This window comes from Lolium perenne, chromosome 3, assembly GCF_019359855.2.
Source record: "Lolium perenne isolate Kyuss_39 chromosome 3, Kyuss_2.0, whole genome shotgun sequence".
NCBI classification, from domain to species: Eukaryota; Viridiplantae; Streptophyta; class Magnoliopsida; order Poales; family Poaceae; genus Lolium; species Lolium perenne.
Window position 1 is genome coordinate 312,558,662 of NC_067246.2, and position 11,863 is coordinate 312,570,524.

General features: G+C 45.6%; 1 protein-coding gene and 2 long non-coding RNA genes across 4 annotated transcripts; 2 read left to right on the top strand and 1 right to left on the bottom strand.

Annotated features, from left to right (window-relative positions):
• The first annotated feature begins 371 nt into the window (after window positions 1-371).
• On the top strand, window positions 372-2,995 carry LOC127345465 (uncharacterized). The gene is made up of 5 exons (XM_051371945.2): window positions 372-751; window positions 1,506-1,764; window positions 1,873-1,909; window positions 2,127-2,343; window positions 2,453-2,995. Exons 1-5 carry the CDS (start codon window positions 644-646, stop codon window positions 2,561-2,563), a joined length of 732 nt encoding a protein of 243 aa, XP_051227905.1. The 5' UTR covers window positions 372-643; the 3' UTR covers window positions 2,564-2,995.
• Window positions 2,996-4,112: 1,117 nt separating this feature from the next.
• Window positions 4,113-5,412, top strand: LOC127345469 (uncharacterized). Its single transcript, XR_007878696.2, has 2 exons — window positions 4,113-4,415; window positions 5,158-5,412. It is a non-coding gene; the product is annotated as an uncharacterized lncRNA (long non-coding RNA).
• A 709-nt stretch (window positions 5,413-6,121) lies between these two features.
• On the bottom strand, window positions 6,122-10,655 carry LOC127345468 (uncharacterized). Of its 2 annotated transcripts, XR_007878695.2 has the most exons (3): window positions 10,070-10,565; window positions 6,608-6,806; window positions 6,122-6,557 (listed from the first exon to the last, which is right to left on the bottom strand). It is a non-coding gene; the product is annotated as an uncharacterized lncRNA (long non-coding RNA). The 2 variants fall into 2 exon arrangements; XR_007878694.1 differs by lacking the exon at window positions 6,608-6,806 and having other exon boundaries at window positions 10,070-10,655.
• Between the last annotated feature and the right edge of the window lie 1,208 nt (window positions 10,656-11,863).

Sequence of the window (11,863 nt, forward strand, 5' to 3'; positions counted from 1 at the left end):
GCGGCGAGGGCGTCCAGTGCCGACGTGCGTGGAGCGACGTACTGCCTCGTCTTCATGGCTGGCCGGCGGGAACAAGGCGATGGCTTACGTGGAGGAAATGGCGGGAGTTGGAGCCGAGGGAGAAGGGGAACAGGACGATATGGCGCCAATAATGAAGGAAAAGTTAATGATTTTGGAGAAAACTAGCCTTGTCTCGCCGACAGAGTTAGCCCATATTTGCTTTTAGCGCCATCCGGCGTCCCCGATAACCTCCCGACGGATTGGGTTCAGCCTGAGGGTGCCGGATAAAAATACACATCGCGCCGGCGGGAAAACACTTTTAAGACGCGTGGCTAGGGAGTATTTTGACGCCGGGCTCCTATTTTTGTTTTAGGGGGCTGTACGGGAAGGAGTGGAGATGCTCTTATGTTCCACCGGTCTCCCCGCCCTAACAGCCAACGCCAAGAAATTAGACATCTAGTCTAGCTCAGTAGCGCTCGTCCCTCCCCGTTCCCCCTCCTCCGCAGCTAACTTCTCTCTGCAGTCTAAACAAGACCACCCAACATCTTTCTCTCCTCCGGCTATTCCTCCGCGACCCCGGTACTCGCCGTATCAGTAGGTCGCGCACCGACCTGCCCCTAGGAGGAGGAAGGAGCAGGAGGGGATGGCGAGCAGCGTAAGAGGAGGAGGAGGAGGGGATGCAGGGGAAGGGGAGTGGCTCAAGGTCGCCGAGCTCAAGGCCATGGCGGGAGCCCAGGACCCACATGTCAAGGTATGTATGTTCTTGGATGATTCGTCCGTCGATTCATTCTTGCCTGTCGTTGTCGCCGTCGTCCTCTTCCTGTCGTCCTCTTCCTGACGTCTGACGATGCACATGCTTAACGGATTTGTACTATCTCACCGGTGGTGACCGATGCGCAACTAGTCAATCACCGTGTTCTTCTGTTGTACTGTATTCCTTTACCTCGATCCGAGCTGTTCATCGTTAATTACCAAGCTACTCTGCTTATTCTCCTGAACTTCGGGAGCACACAGAACAGATTGTACTCCATAGACATGCAGAACAGGGGAGGCCAAAACAGATTGTACTATCTCACCGGGTGGGCTGTCCCTTTAATTTGCCAATTATCCATAGAGAGCTGTCATCATCATCACTACTAGTTAAAATCTTTAGCAGCTGTTTCTATGGACGAATTAGTTAGGCTCGCGGATAGTGGGGACTCGTCGTAACAATCTGACTGTTGACTGATTAATCATAGTATTTTATCCCAAAGTACAATTGATGGGGATACTATTGAAGTAGCAAAGTCGTGGCCACATTGGCGTACCTAAAGCATACATGGATCGAATATGCTCAAATCACCGAAGTCACATGGGACGGCAAGAATAATTCAGTACTACGCCATCCGCTCCGTGATGTGACCGGAGGCTGAAGGCTGAAGACAATTATAACACCACATCATGGGAATGAGGTGCTTAAGTTAACTGGGTGAATTGCGAGGCTGACGACGGTGGCGTACGTGCAGGAGGTTGACAACCTGACACTTCGGAGGTTCCTGCGCGCGCGCGGCCAGGACGTGGGCAAGGCGTCGACGATGCTGCTCAAATTCGTCGCCTGGAGGCGGGAGGCTGTGCCGGACGGCGCCATTCCGGCGGAACAGGTGCGGTCGGACATCGCCGATCAGAAAGTCTCCATGGCCGGTGTCGACCGCACCGGCCGCCCCGTCATGCTCGCCTTCCCCGCCAGGCACTACTCAGCCAACCGCGACATGGCCACCTTCAAGCGTACGCACACAGCCTGCACATCGAGCTCACATTTACTCTCATGACGTTGATTGCTACCCAATTCATGGTAGTATCATTGATCATTTTCTTCGAAATATGTCTGTGCAGGATTTGTTGTGTATCTGCTCGACAGCATCTGTGCCAGGTACTCCTACTACTGCACAACTGCACTTACAACAGTATCGGCCTTATATGTCTCAACGATTTTTGCAGCAAAATGACACATTGAATTGATTTTTTACTCCCTCCGATCGATAGTATGGGGGTTTTAGTTCAAATTTATTTATCTAAATTTAAACTAAAACCCTAAGATTTATTATGGATCAGAAAGACTACCTGAACTAAATTAAATTTGATTACAGGATCCCTCGAGGACAGGAGAAGTTTCTGTGCATCGTGGATCTGAAGGGGTGGGGGTACGCCAACTGCGACGTGCGGGCGTACATTGCGGCCATTGAGATCATGCAGAACTACTACCCGGAGCGGCTGGGCAAGGCGCTCATGATCCACGTCCCTTATCTCTTCATGAAGGCCTGGAATATGGTGCAGCCCTTCATCGACGCCAACACCAAAGACAAGGTGTGTACAAGCTCAAATCGCTGTCAAAAACTTATATATATACTCAAGATCGATCTTGTTCCTTGCTCATATGTGTTACTAATAATCGGTCGCCGTGTGCATGATGCAGTTTGTGTTCATCGACGACAAGAATCTGGAGGAGACGCTGAAGCGGGAGCTGGAGGATAGCCAGATTCCAGAGATGTACGGTGGGAAGCTGACTCCTGTTCCCCTAAGTTAAGACGACAACCTGCACGGAAGGGGTTCTCAAGAGGAACATCAATTGATCTCTGATTTGGTATAGTTGTGAAAAAATTCAGGGGTATCGGCCGATCTTATGCTAGCGATAGTCAGTTCAGGGACACTTGTTCCTTCGTGACCTTCTTGTCGGACTTCTTCTCGTGGATCATGACCCTTTTTAGGACTTTCTTAGCCATGTACAAATAATAAAGGGAGCGCCTGGGTGTAAGGCGACTGAGATTTAGTGAGTTCTCAGTCGACCTCCCGCGTACCATCACGATGTATTAGGCGCGTCTAGGTGTGTCACTTAGTGCGTTGTGTTAGGGCCTGTGGTTGCTCCGCCGATGTGTTTGAATGGTCTTGGTTGTTAGATAATTTTGACTTGTGTGTTTCTGTGTTTCTTTTTTACAAGCTTCAGCTGTCATTTTCTTCATTGCGCACATGTTGTAACTGATATTTTCCGATCTCTTTTACGGTACCTTTTATCACACCTGGTAAGGGGAGAGGTATGATTAGTCAACGGTTAGGATTAAAACGGCCCGACCACACCTGGTAAGGGGAGAGGTATGATTAGTCAACGGTTAGGATTAAAACGGCCCGACAGCCCATCAACAAGTACACCATGGAAAAAAAGAGCTCTATTAAAACGGGCCCAACAATTGGCCCAACACGAGGGAAGTCGCCAGCCTTCGTCACGAGAGAAGCCGCTAGCCTCGGTAAATCCTATACACCGACCAGGTCGGTCGCTACCGCGCGCCGCACACCCCCCGGGCGCGGTATGGGCTGGCCTGGTCGGCCCAGTTCGCCTATTTTTCTGTTTCCTGTTTCTTTTTTCTTTTTTCTTTTTTCTTTTTTCTTTCATTTTTCTTTTTTATTTTCTGTTTCTTTTTGTTTATTTTTCTTTTTTGTTTTGTTTCTTTTATGTTTATTTTTATTTTTGTTCAGATTTGAAAATAGTTCAAATTTAGATTTTTTCAAAATTGAAAAATTGTTCAGAATTCAAAAAATATTCAAATTTGAAAATCGTTCAAATTTGAAAACCGTTCAAATAAAAAAATTCAAATTATAAAAGCGTTGAAATTTGAAATCCGTTCAAATTTGAAAAATGTTCAAATACAAAAATTGTTCAAATTATAAAAGCGTTCAAATTTAAAATCCGTTCAAATATATAAAGCGTTTAAATTTGGAAAATTGTTCAAATTCGAAAAATGTTCATAACTAAGAATGTTAATTTTTGAAAAAAATAAATTTACAAAATTAAAAAAATGTTCAAATTTAAATAATAAAAAATTAAAACAAAATCTGAACATTTTAAAAATTTCGAAAATTTCGAATCTGAACAGATTTGGAAATTTGTTCTCCAAAAATATTTTTGTAAAAAGTTAAATATTAAAAAAGAAAAATATTAACAGAAAAGAAACAGCAAAAAAAAAAGAAAAAAACGTACCTGCTCTTAATGGGCTGCGGCCCAACTAACCGACCTGGTCGGTGGGGTGTGCGGTGGCCTCCGTCAACATCGCGTTCTCCCTGGAGCGTGACTCTGTCGCCATCGCGGCATCCCGTCGGCGTCGTCCTGCGTGGAGTGCAACCGCCGCCTCCGTCGACACCCTCGCCAGCCTCCGTCAACACCCTCGCCAGCCTCCGTAACGTGGCCACCACCTCCACAGTCCACACGCCACCGCATCTTGCAGCTCGCACACGGACACCGCCAACAGCCTGAGGAGTGAGGACGCCGCCGAACCCCATCTCCACTCTCCAATCCTGCCTGCACAGAGCCGTCGCCAACACCTCCCCAGACCACGCGGTAGGCACGGTTCTGATCTCCCCTACATCTTCCAGATCGTCAACATGAAGTAAGTTTCTTGCCGTCGCTGTTTTTTGGTTGCCACCACAATCGATTAGTGGGAGTTGTTCTTCCATCGTAGAACAACACGAGTTCCATTGTAGCAAGTAGGAGTAGATTTGAAGCCAGCAGAATGGAACAGCACGAGTTCCATTGTAGCAAGTAGATTTGAAGCCATCAATTTGTGATATTGGAGAATCGAACCAACCTAATTTGGAGAACTGAACTAAACTACAGTTTGCTAGTGGCCCATTGTCTGAACCTATTTCAGTTTTAGATTGTGATGTTCTGTCAGTTAGAGGAGGTACTCTAGCTGGTACCTTAAGACACTGAACATTGAATTAAAATAGCGCATTTCTTATCAGTTGAAGGAGTGTTTACTTGGCTTGTTGTTTTAACTGTTACATACGGTTTAGTCTAGTATATGTACTGTAAAGTACCTAGAGTTTTGCCAAACTGTCTAATTCTCTAAATCTTGAGAAAAAAATCATTACCCCACCTTTGTAAACAATTGCTGTTTCAATTAAATACATCCACGCTTCTAGGCTGGTTTGAGCAAGAAACCATGACCAATATCTTTTGTTAGATCAAGAAAACGTTAAGTAGTTTTGAGTTTACAAGTATGCACATAGATTTCTTTGGATGGATAGTTAGTAATGCTATTCTCTGCCTCAAGGTTTATTACCTACCATCTATTTTCTTGATTGTACATGTTTTAGTTTCAACTGTAATGGCATGTTACCTTCTTGCAGTTTGCAGTTACCCTCTTAGTGCCGCCTGCTGCTTAAATCGAAAATGCACTTCCCAGAAGAAGAAGTGGAACATCCGGTGAAAGAAGATTTTGGGACCTAGCATTTTATCTTTGTGATGATATTGTTCTGTGCTCATAGCAAACAATGTCTATTGTATTCATTTTGTTGAGGACTTCGGTGATCATGCTGGAAGCCTATTTACATGAATGTTGTCAAGTGCTTATGATCCTTTCACTGAAGTCATTTTTGGTGAAATATCGATGTTATTTGCTTATAACAATCCTTTTTAAACACGTTGCATGATAAGCACCACATTTGCGGCCAAAATCTTGCAGTGTTGTTTACTGTCACACTTCACCAAATGATTGTTTTTTCTCTCCCGCTGTCGAAGTATGAGCTTGATCAGTCAAAATATGACTGGTGTCAGCAAAACAGAAATGCTAGCTGAACCGCTCTCAGGAATTCGCATAGATATATCATGCCACAACTTCACAGCACCAGGTTTCCATGCTTGAGCCCACGGGGAGCATTGCCACTAAGCTGAAGAAGTACCGCCTACCTGAGGCAGCCACATCAATATGGCAGTGCTATGCTCAAGTCTACGATGGTTAATGCCACTTCTCTGCTTTGCAAACAGCAGTTCCAGAAATAAATCAAGTTTCTCTACACACCAATAACCATGGTATCATTTCCATTCCAGACTTGCATCATGGGCTTTTTCTGCTAAACTAGATCGCAGCTTGAAACACATCATTCACGTGAATAAAGCAGCGTCACAAACTAGCAACCATAATTGTCACCTATTAAAAAATAAAACTGTTACATAAACACACCTTCATTCATAGAAAAAAATGAGAGAGAGACTGAAAACAGGCAAGACATTAGCAATAATTTGGACGGTAGCCAGCCTTTCTTGTCACATTATACTCACAACCAATAATTCATGTGAAATTTTTTCAACGTCTTCAAAGTTCAAACATCCCCATTTCTATCATCATGAAGTGACAACTAATATATACAAGTGGATACAATCAAATGGATCAGCTATTCTACTTAAGCTTTTCTTGTCACATCAAATTCACAGCAACAGTTCATGTGAAATTTATCCAATGTCTTCAAAGTCCAAACGACAACATTCTTCTTATTTAGTGAAAACTAATAAGGAAACTAATATTTACAAGTCGATACGATCGAATTGACAAGGTGGAGCTTTGACAACATTTCATCAAGGTGGCGGTCCATGATCTCCGCTACGGTGTCCAGGAAAGTTTCTTTGCTAGTTCCTGGAAAAGGATTTCATGAAAGAAAAGGATTTCACTGTTGTTACTTGCATGGATTCACATCACATGCCATCCATCTTGTGCAAAACATAAAAGGCGACGAGAATAACTGTGCAAAACCTACAATCGTAACATAACAATAATACATTAGAGAACCGTAGGTAGCTTACCCCTGAGATAAAATACTTGCACTGCCTTTCTGGAGGTTCATTACGCTGCAGTATGATGCAGGTTCCAAAGTAATAACAAAAGAAAACAGAGATAGAGCTGATAGAAGTGAGCATGTATTACTAAGATTTTGTTGCTACTGGTCATCAGTTTGTTCAGACACTATTTGATGTCTCATTCAGCCCAATAGAAAATTCATTACTGCATAAGATGAGAACCACATACCTCATAAAAACTCAGCCATAAGAAAATCACTCAGCAAACTAAGCAATAAAAAGAATCTGAAACCAGTGTGACAATTTGACTAATGTATAAGTGATCTTAATGGAAGAAGGTAATTTATATTTATCTAAGCAATACATGACTCTGGACTCCATTGCACTATTAGCTAACATGCAGTGACGCCCAATGCATTCAGACTAGTTCAGTGTCAACTTTCATTAGAACTACGAATGTGACAATACTAAAATCCTGAACTGAGCAGATTGCCAGGCATGGCACATACCGAAGTTGCTTAGTAGTCATAATTTTAAAGCATCTTTACATTACCACTAGAAGTGGAAGCTTACAGCTAAGCATACAGTTCCAGAAGAACAAGCCGCAACAAAACTACGCAGTCAATCATCATTTGTACGCAACTTGATGCTTTAAGAAACTAGGATCATATCATTAAATCAATTGCTGAAATACTCAGCTACAGAGATGGATCCTCAATTTGAATGCAATGCATTTCAGAAAGTCGGTGAACATAAATGAATTACTAAAAGGGATAGAGACTATAAGATACACTAAAACGGATGTCCAGAATGTAAAAGCCAATATAACATACCCATATACCAAGTCAAGGGACATGAAATGCATCTCAAGTTTCATCAAAAGAGTTAGGAGAATCTTTAGTTCGACTTTTCTCATCAGTTGCTCTTTAAGTCCAACAAATACAAGAGAATACTGTTGGGTCTAATCTTGATATATGTATCTGCATCTTTACTTTCGTATTGCATGTAGCTAGTATGAGTCAGTATCTTAAGTATGCAGATGTACGTGAGACACGTATAGCTGGTGGCTTCAGCTGGAATGTGGCGAGAGCGGCGTGAAGCCGGCGCCGTTGCCGTGTGAAACGGTACCGCATGAATCCAGCAGTCTGCATGTTAGGTAGTCAAGTCGGTCAGGTTTAATCAGTCAAGAAAACTAGCTGTAACGTGTGTGTCCGAGTCCTGTGGATCTCAGCGTCAGTAGTGGCTAAGTGAGTTAGTCGTGTGTGCATGATCCATTAGACTAGCTCGTGCAGTTAGTGCATGGTGAGCGTGGAGTTTGTGGCAGGGTTAGCTGCCTATTTATATCTTGTATGCATCAGAGTTGTTATCACCAAGTTATAGCGTGAAAGAGAAAAGACTAGGCTGTGCGAAACAGCTGGTCACCAAAACACTCGTGTGCTTGTGTACGTGTGTTGTGTGAAACAACTACAGAGAGAGCTAGCTAGTTCGTGAGTTGAGAGAATCAACTCCTTCATTTGGTATCAGAGCCGGATGACGAAGACGATGCCGCGCGACGCAGCGGAGACGAGTGGAGCCATGGTGACGGCAGGCGCGGCGGCGGCGACGGCAGCGGCCGCCGGCAAGGTGTCGGTGCCGCTGCTGACGAGGACCAACTTCGCGGCATGGGCCATGAGGATGAAGTACATCCTGCGTGTACATGGCGCATGGACCGTCGTTGATCCGGAGAGCTCGGCCACGGAGGCCGACGGGAGCAAGGAGGAGATGGCCATGACCATCATCTCCCAAGGCATCGACGACGAGACGCTGCTGCGAGTTGCGGAGAAGGAGACCGCAGCGGAGGTGTGGGCGGCGCTGCGCTCCATGCATGTCGGCGTCGAGCGCGTCCGGGAGGCGAGGATCCAATCCTTGCGTTCGGAATTTGATGGCCTCAAGATGTCTTATGCAGAGTCGGTAGATGATTTTGCGGCGAAGTTCACGACGCTCGTGGGGCGCATCCGCGAGCTTGGAGATCCGATGGAGGAGAAGTACGTCGTGAAGAAGCTGCTGCGGGTCGTCTCCAAGAAGTACATCAACGTCGCTTCATCCATTGGGCTGTTCTGTGACGTGAACAAGATGTCCATGGAGGAGGCCATTGGGTCACTCAAGGCGCATGAGGAGATCCTCAAGGGGCAAGAGGAGGAAGGAGCAGAAGAGCGACTTCTCATGACCAGGGGACATGGCTCGCCGCGGGGACGCGGCCGTGGTCGTGGCCGTGATGGAGGGCGCAGGGACAAGAGTCAGGTACAATGCTACAACTGTGATGAATTTGGGCATTTTGCTTGGGAATGTCCTGAGAAGAAGGAGGAGAAAGCTTTGTTGGCTAAAGGCTACGCTGACGACGAACCAGCCCTTCTTTGAAGCTGTGTGAAGAATAGATATCAAGATTAGGGGGTTGATTGTTGGGTCTAATCTTGATATATGTATCTGCATCTTTACTTTCGTATTGCATGTAGCTAGTATGAGTCAGTATCTTAAGTATGCAGATGTACGTGAGACACGTATAGCTGGTGGCTTCAGCTGGAATGTGGCGAGAGCGGCGTGAAGCCGGCGCCGTTGCCGTGTGAAACGGTACCGCATGAATCCAGCAGTCTGCATGTTAGGTAGTCAAGTCGGTCAGGTTTAATCAGTCAAGAAAACTAGCTGTAACGTGTGTGTCCGAGTCCTGTGGATCTCAGCGTCAGTAGTGGCTAAGTGAGTTAGTCGTGTGTGCATGATCCATTAGACTAGCTCGTGCAGTTAGTGGTGAGCGTGGAGTTTGTGGCAGGGTTAGCTGCCTATTTATATCTTGTATGCATCAGAGTTGTTATCACCAAGTTATAGAGTGAAAGAGAAAAGACTAGGCTGTGCGAAACAGCTGGTCACCAAAACACTCGTGTGCTTGTGTACGTGTGTTGTGTGAAACAACTACAGAGAGAGCTAGCTAGTTCGTGAGTTGAGAGAATCAACTCCTTCAAATACTGAGGCTTAAATAATAGAAACATGAATATCCGTTTGAAAATTGCTGGGTGGCTACATTGAATTGAACAATGTCCTTACATTTATACGAAAGACAAATATACAATATAAAGTACAATGGTGATTTAGCCCCGCCACTTTAAAAGTATACAACAAATATTTAAGCATTATCAAGTGTTTGACAAACCATAGCATCTAATAATAGATTGCATAGATTAGTTTCACCAAATTCCAGACAAAATCATGGTAGTGTTTAACCAAACTCATGCGATCCGTTTTTCAGAGAACGTGCAGACTAAGACTACAATTTAGTTATTAGTTCCAATATGGATCCTAGTTCTTCAGATTGATAATTGTAATAAGCTACTATAATGATATGAAATGCAGTAGCACAATTTTGCCGATCTTAGAAACTGAACATCAGCAATGGCAAATATGAAGGGGGTTAATGGGGTGTACTGACTAAGCACTCACCGCTCCTCCTTGTCCACCACGTTCGGTTGCCGCACCTGCCCCAGCTTCTCGGCGCGCCCTTTTCGACGTCGCCGGCTACGCGCTTGTTCTTTCGCGTCAGCCCACCGTCACCGCCGCCGACAGGAGGGCCAGCACCACCGCTCTAGCCACCGCGTCGTTGTGTGCCGCCGCCGAGCGGAGGTACGGGCGCGCACGCGGCCCTGGCGGCGGACAGAGGTGCTTCGGCGCCGGGAGCAGCCGCGATGCACGACAATCTCCGCCGCCTTGTCCAGTGAGGAGGGCGGCGCCGTGGGATCTTGGATCGGGAGCAAGTCCAAGGGGGCGAGTTAATGGAGTGTACATGCCAGCGGGAGGGGGCAAGGCGGACGGTGGTGCCGGAGCTTCCCTCCGGGAGATCGGCGGTTGTGGCGCTGGAGCTTCCCGTCGGCAGATCGACGGCGGCACCCAGCAGCCAGGCCGACAAGCGAAGGAGAAGAGAGTATTGTTTCTTTACACACGATTAACTGAGTTGGGCTTATTGGGCCAGGGCCTGTACACGGCCTTTTTCTGGTGCGGTGCCAAATTTGACCCAGGTATGAATCATACCTGTCATGTTTCGGACACCGGTATGAAATCTTGTGAGCCTTTAGATACACGAAAATGAAAGGTTATTATTTATTTGAGGGTACCACAAAACCCCTTCCTAGTTGCGTACTGGTTGTAACTCATATTTTCCCAATCACATATGGGTTGCAATGTTGTAACTCATATTTTTCCAATCGCATATGGGTTACAATTGGTATTTCTTAGTTGCGCAAGTTTTATAACCAGTATTTTCTTAGTTGCACATGGGTTGCAACTAGTATTTTCCTAATTGCGCATGGCTTGTAACAGCTATTTTCCTAGTTCGGCATTGGTTGTTATTTTCTTAGTTGCGTATGGGTTGTAACTGATATTTTCTCAGTTGCGCATGGATTGCAACCAATATTTTCTCAGTTTCGCACGGGTTGCAACCGATATTTTCTCGGTTACGCACATGTTGCAACTGCTATTTTCCCAATTTTGCATTGCTTGGTATTTTCTTAGTTGTGCATAAGTTGCACTGGTATTTTCTCAGTTATGCACGGATTACAACTGCTATTTTTCCAGCTGCGTATAAGTTGGAACTGCTAATTTTGTTGTTGCACATGGGTTGCACATGATATTTTCTTAGTTGCGCACGGATTGTGACTAGTATTTTGCCAGTTGCACCTGGGTTGCACTGCTATTTTCTCGCACGATTTGCAATTGGTATTTTCTAGGTTAAGGTAATCTCGAGTAGATGAGAATTAGTCAGGACTCAACACGGTAAGAAAAATTGAGTTCGAATTAAATGTTTACTACCAAGGAAAAGAATTGAAAACATAGCTTTACACGTTCATTTCCTTTTAAATGGAGCATTAAAGCAAATATACAAGCAGTAAACAAATGGAAAAAGGGTATCACTATTAAAAGGGTTGCCTTCGCGAAGGGCAGTGCCCTCGTCCGCGCTTGACGCGTGGCAGCGCGTGCGTCGTCCCGCGCCGCGCCTCGCGTAAGTTGCCTCGCGCGTACGTCGCCGCGCGCGTACTCGTCCCGACCACGCACGTAACTCCCCCGCGCAGGTACAGTGGCACACATGTGCGAGTACAAAATACAAAACAGCACACGAGCAGGTACAGTCACGCACAACACAGGAGTATAGTTGAACACACATGCGAGTACAGGTACACTCACGCACACGAGCAGGTACATCCGTGCACACGAGCAGGTACAGTCACGCACAACACACGAGTA

Excerpts from the sequence above, each read along its gene's own strand:
- LOC127345465 (XM_051371945.2), top strand. The coding sequence starts at position 644 with ATGGCGAGCAGCGTAAGAGGAGGAGGAGGAGGGGATGCAGGGGAAGGG. Across the intron at positions 1,765-1,872 it reads CGACATGGCCACCTTCAAGC|GATTTGTTGTGTATCTGCTC; the intron begins GTACGCACACAG and ends ATGTCTGTGCAG. Across the intron at positions 2,344-2,452 it reads ACGCCAACACCAAAGACAAG|TTTGTGTTCATCGACGACAA; the intron begins GTGTGTACAAGC and ends TGCATGATGCAG.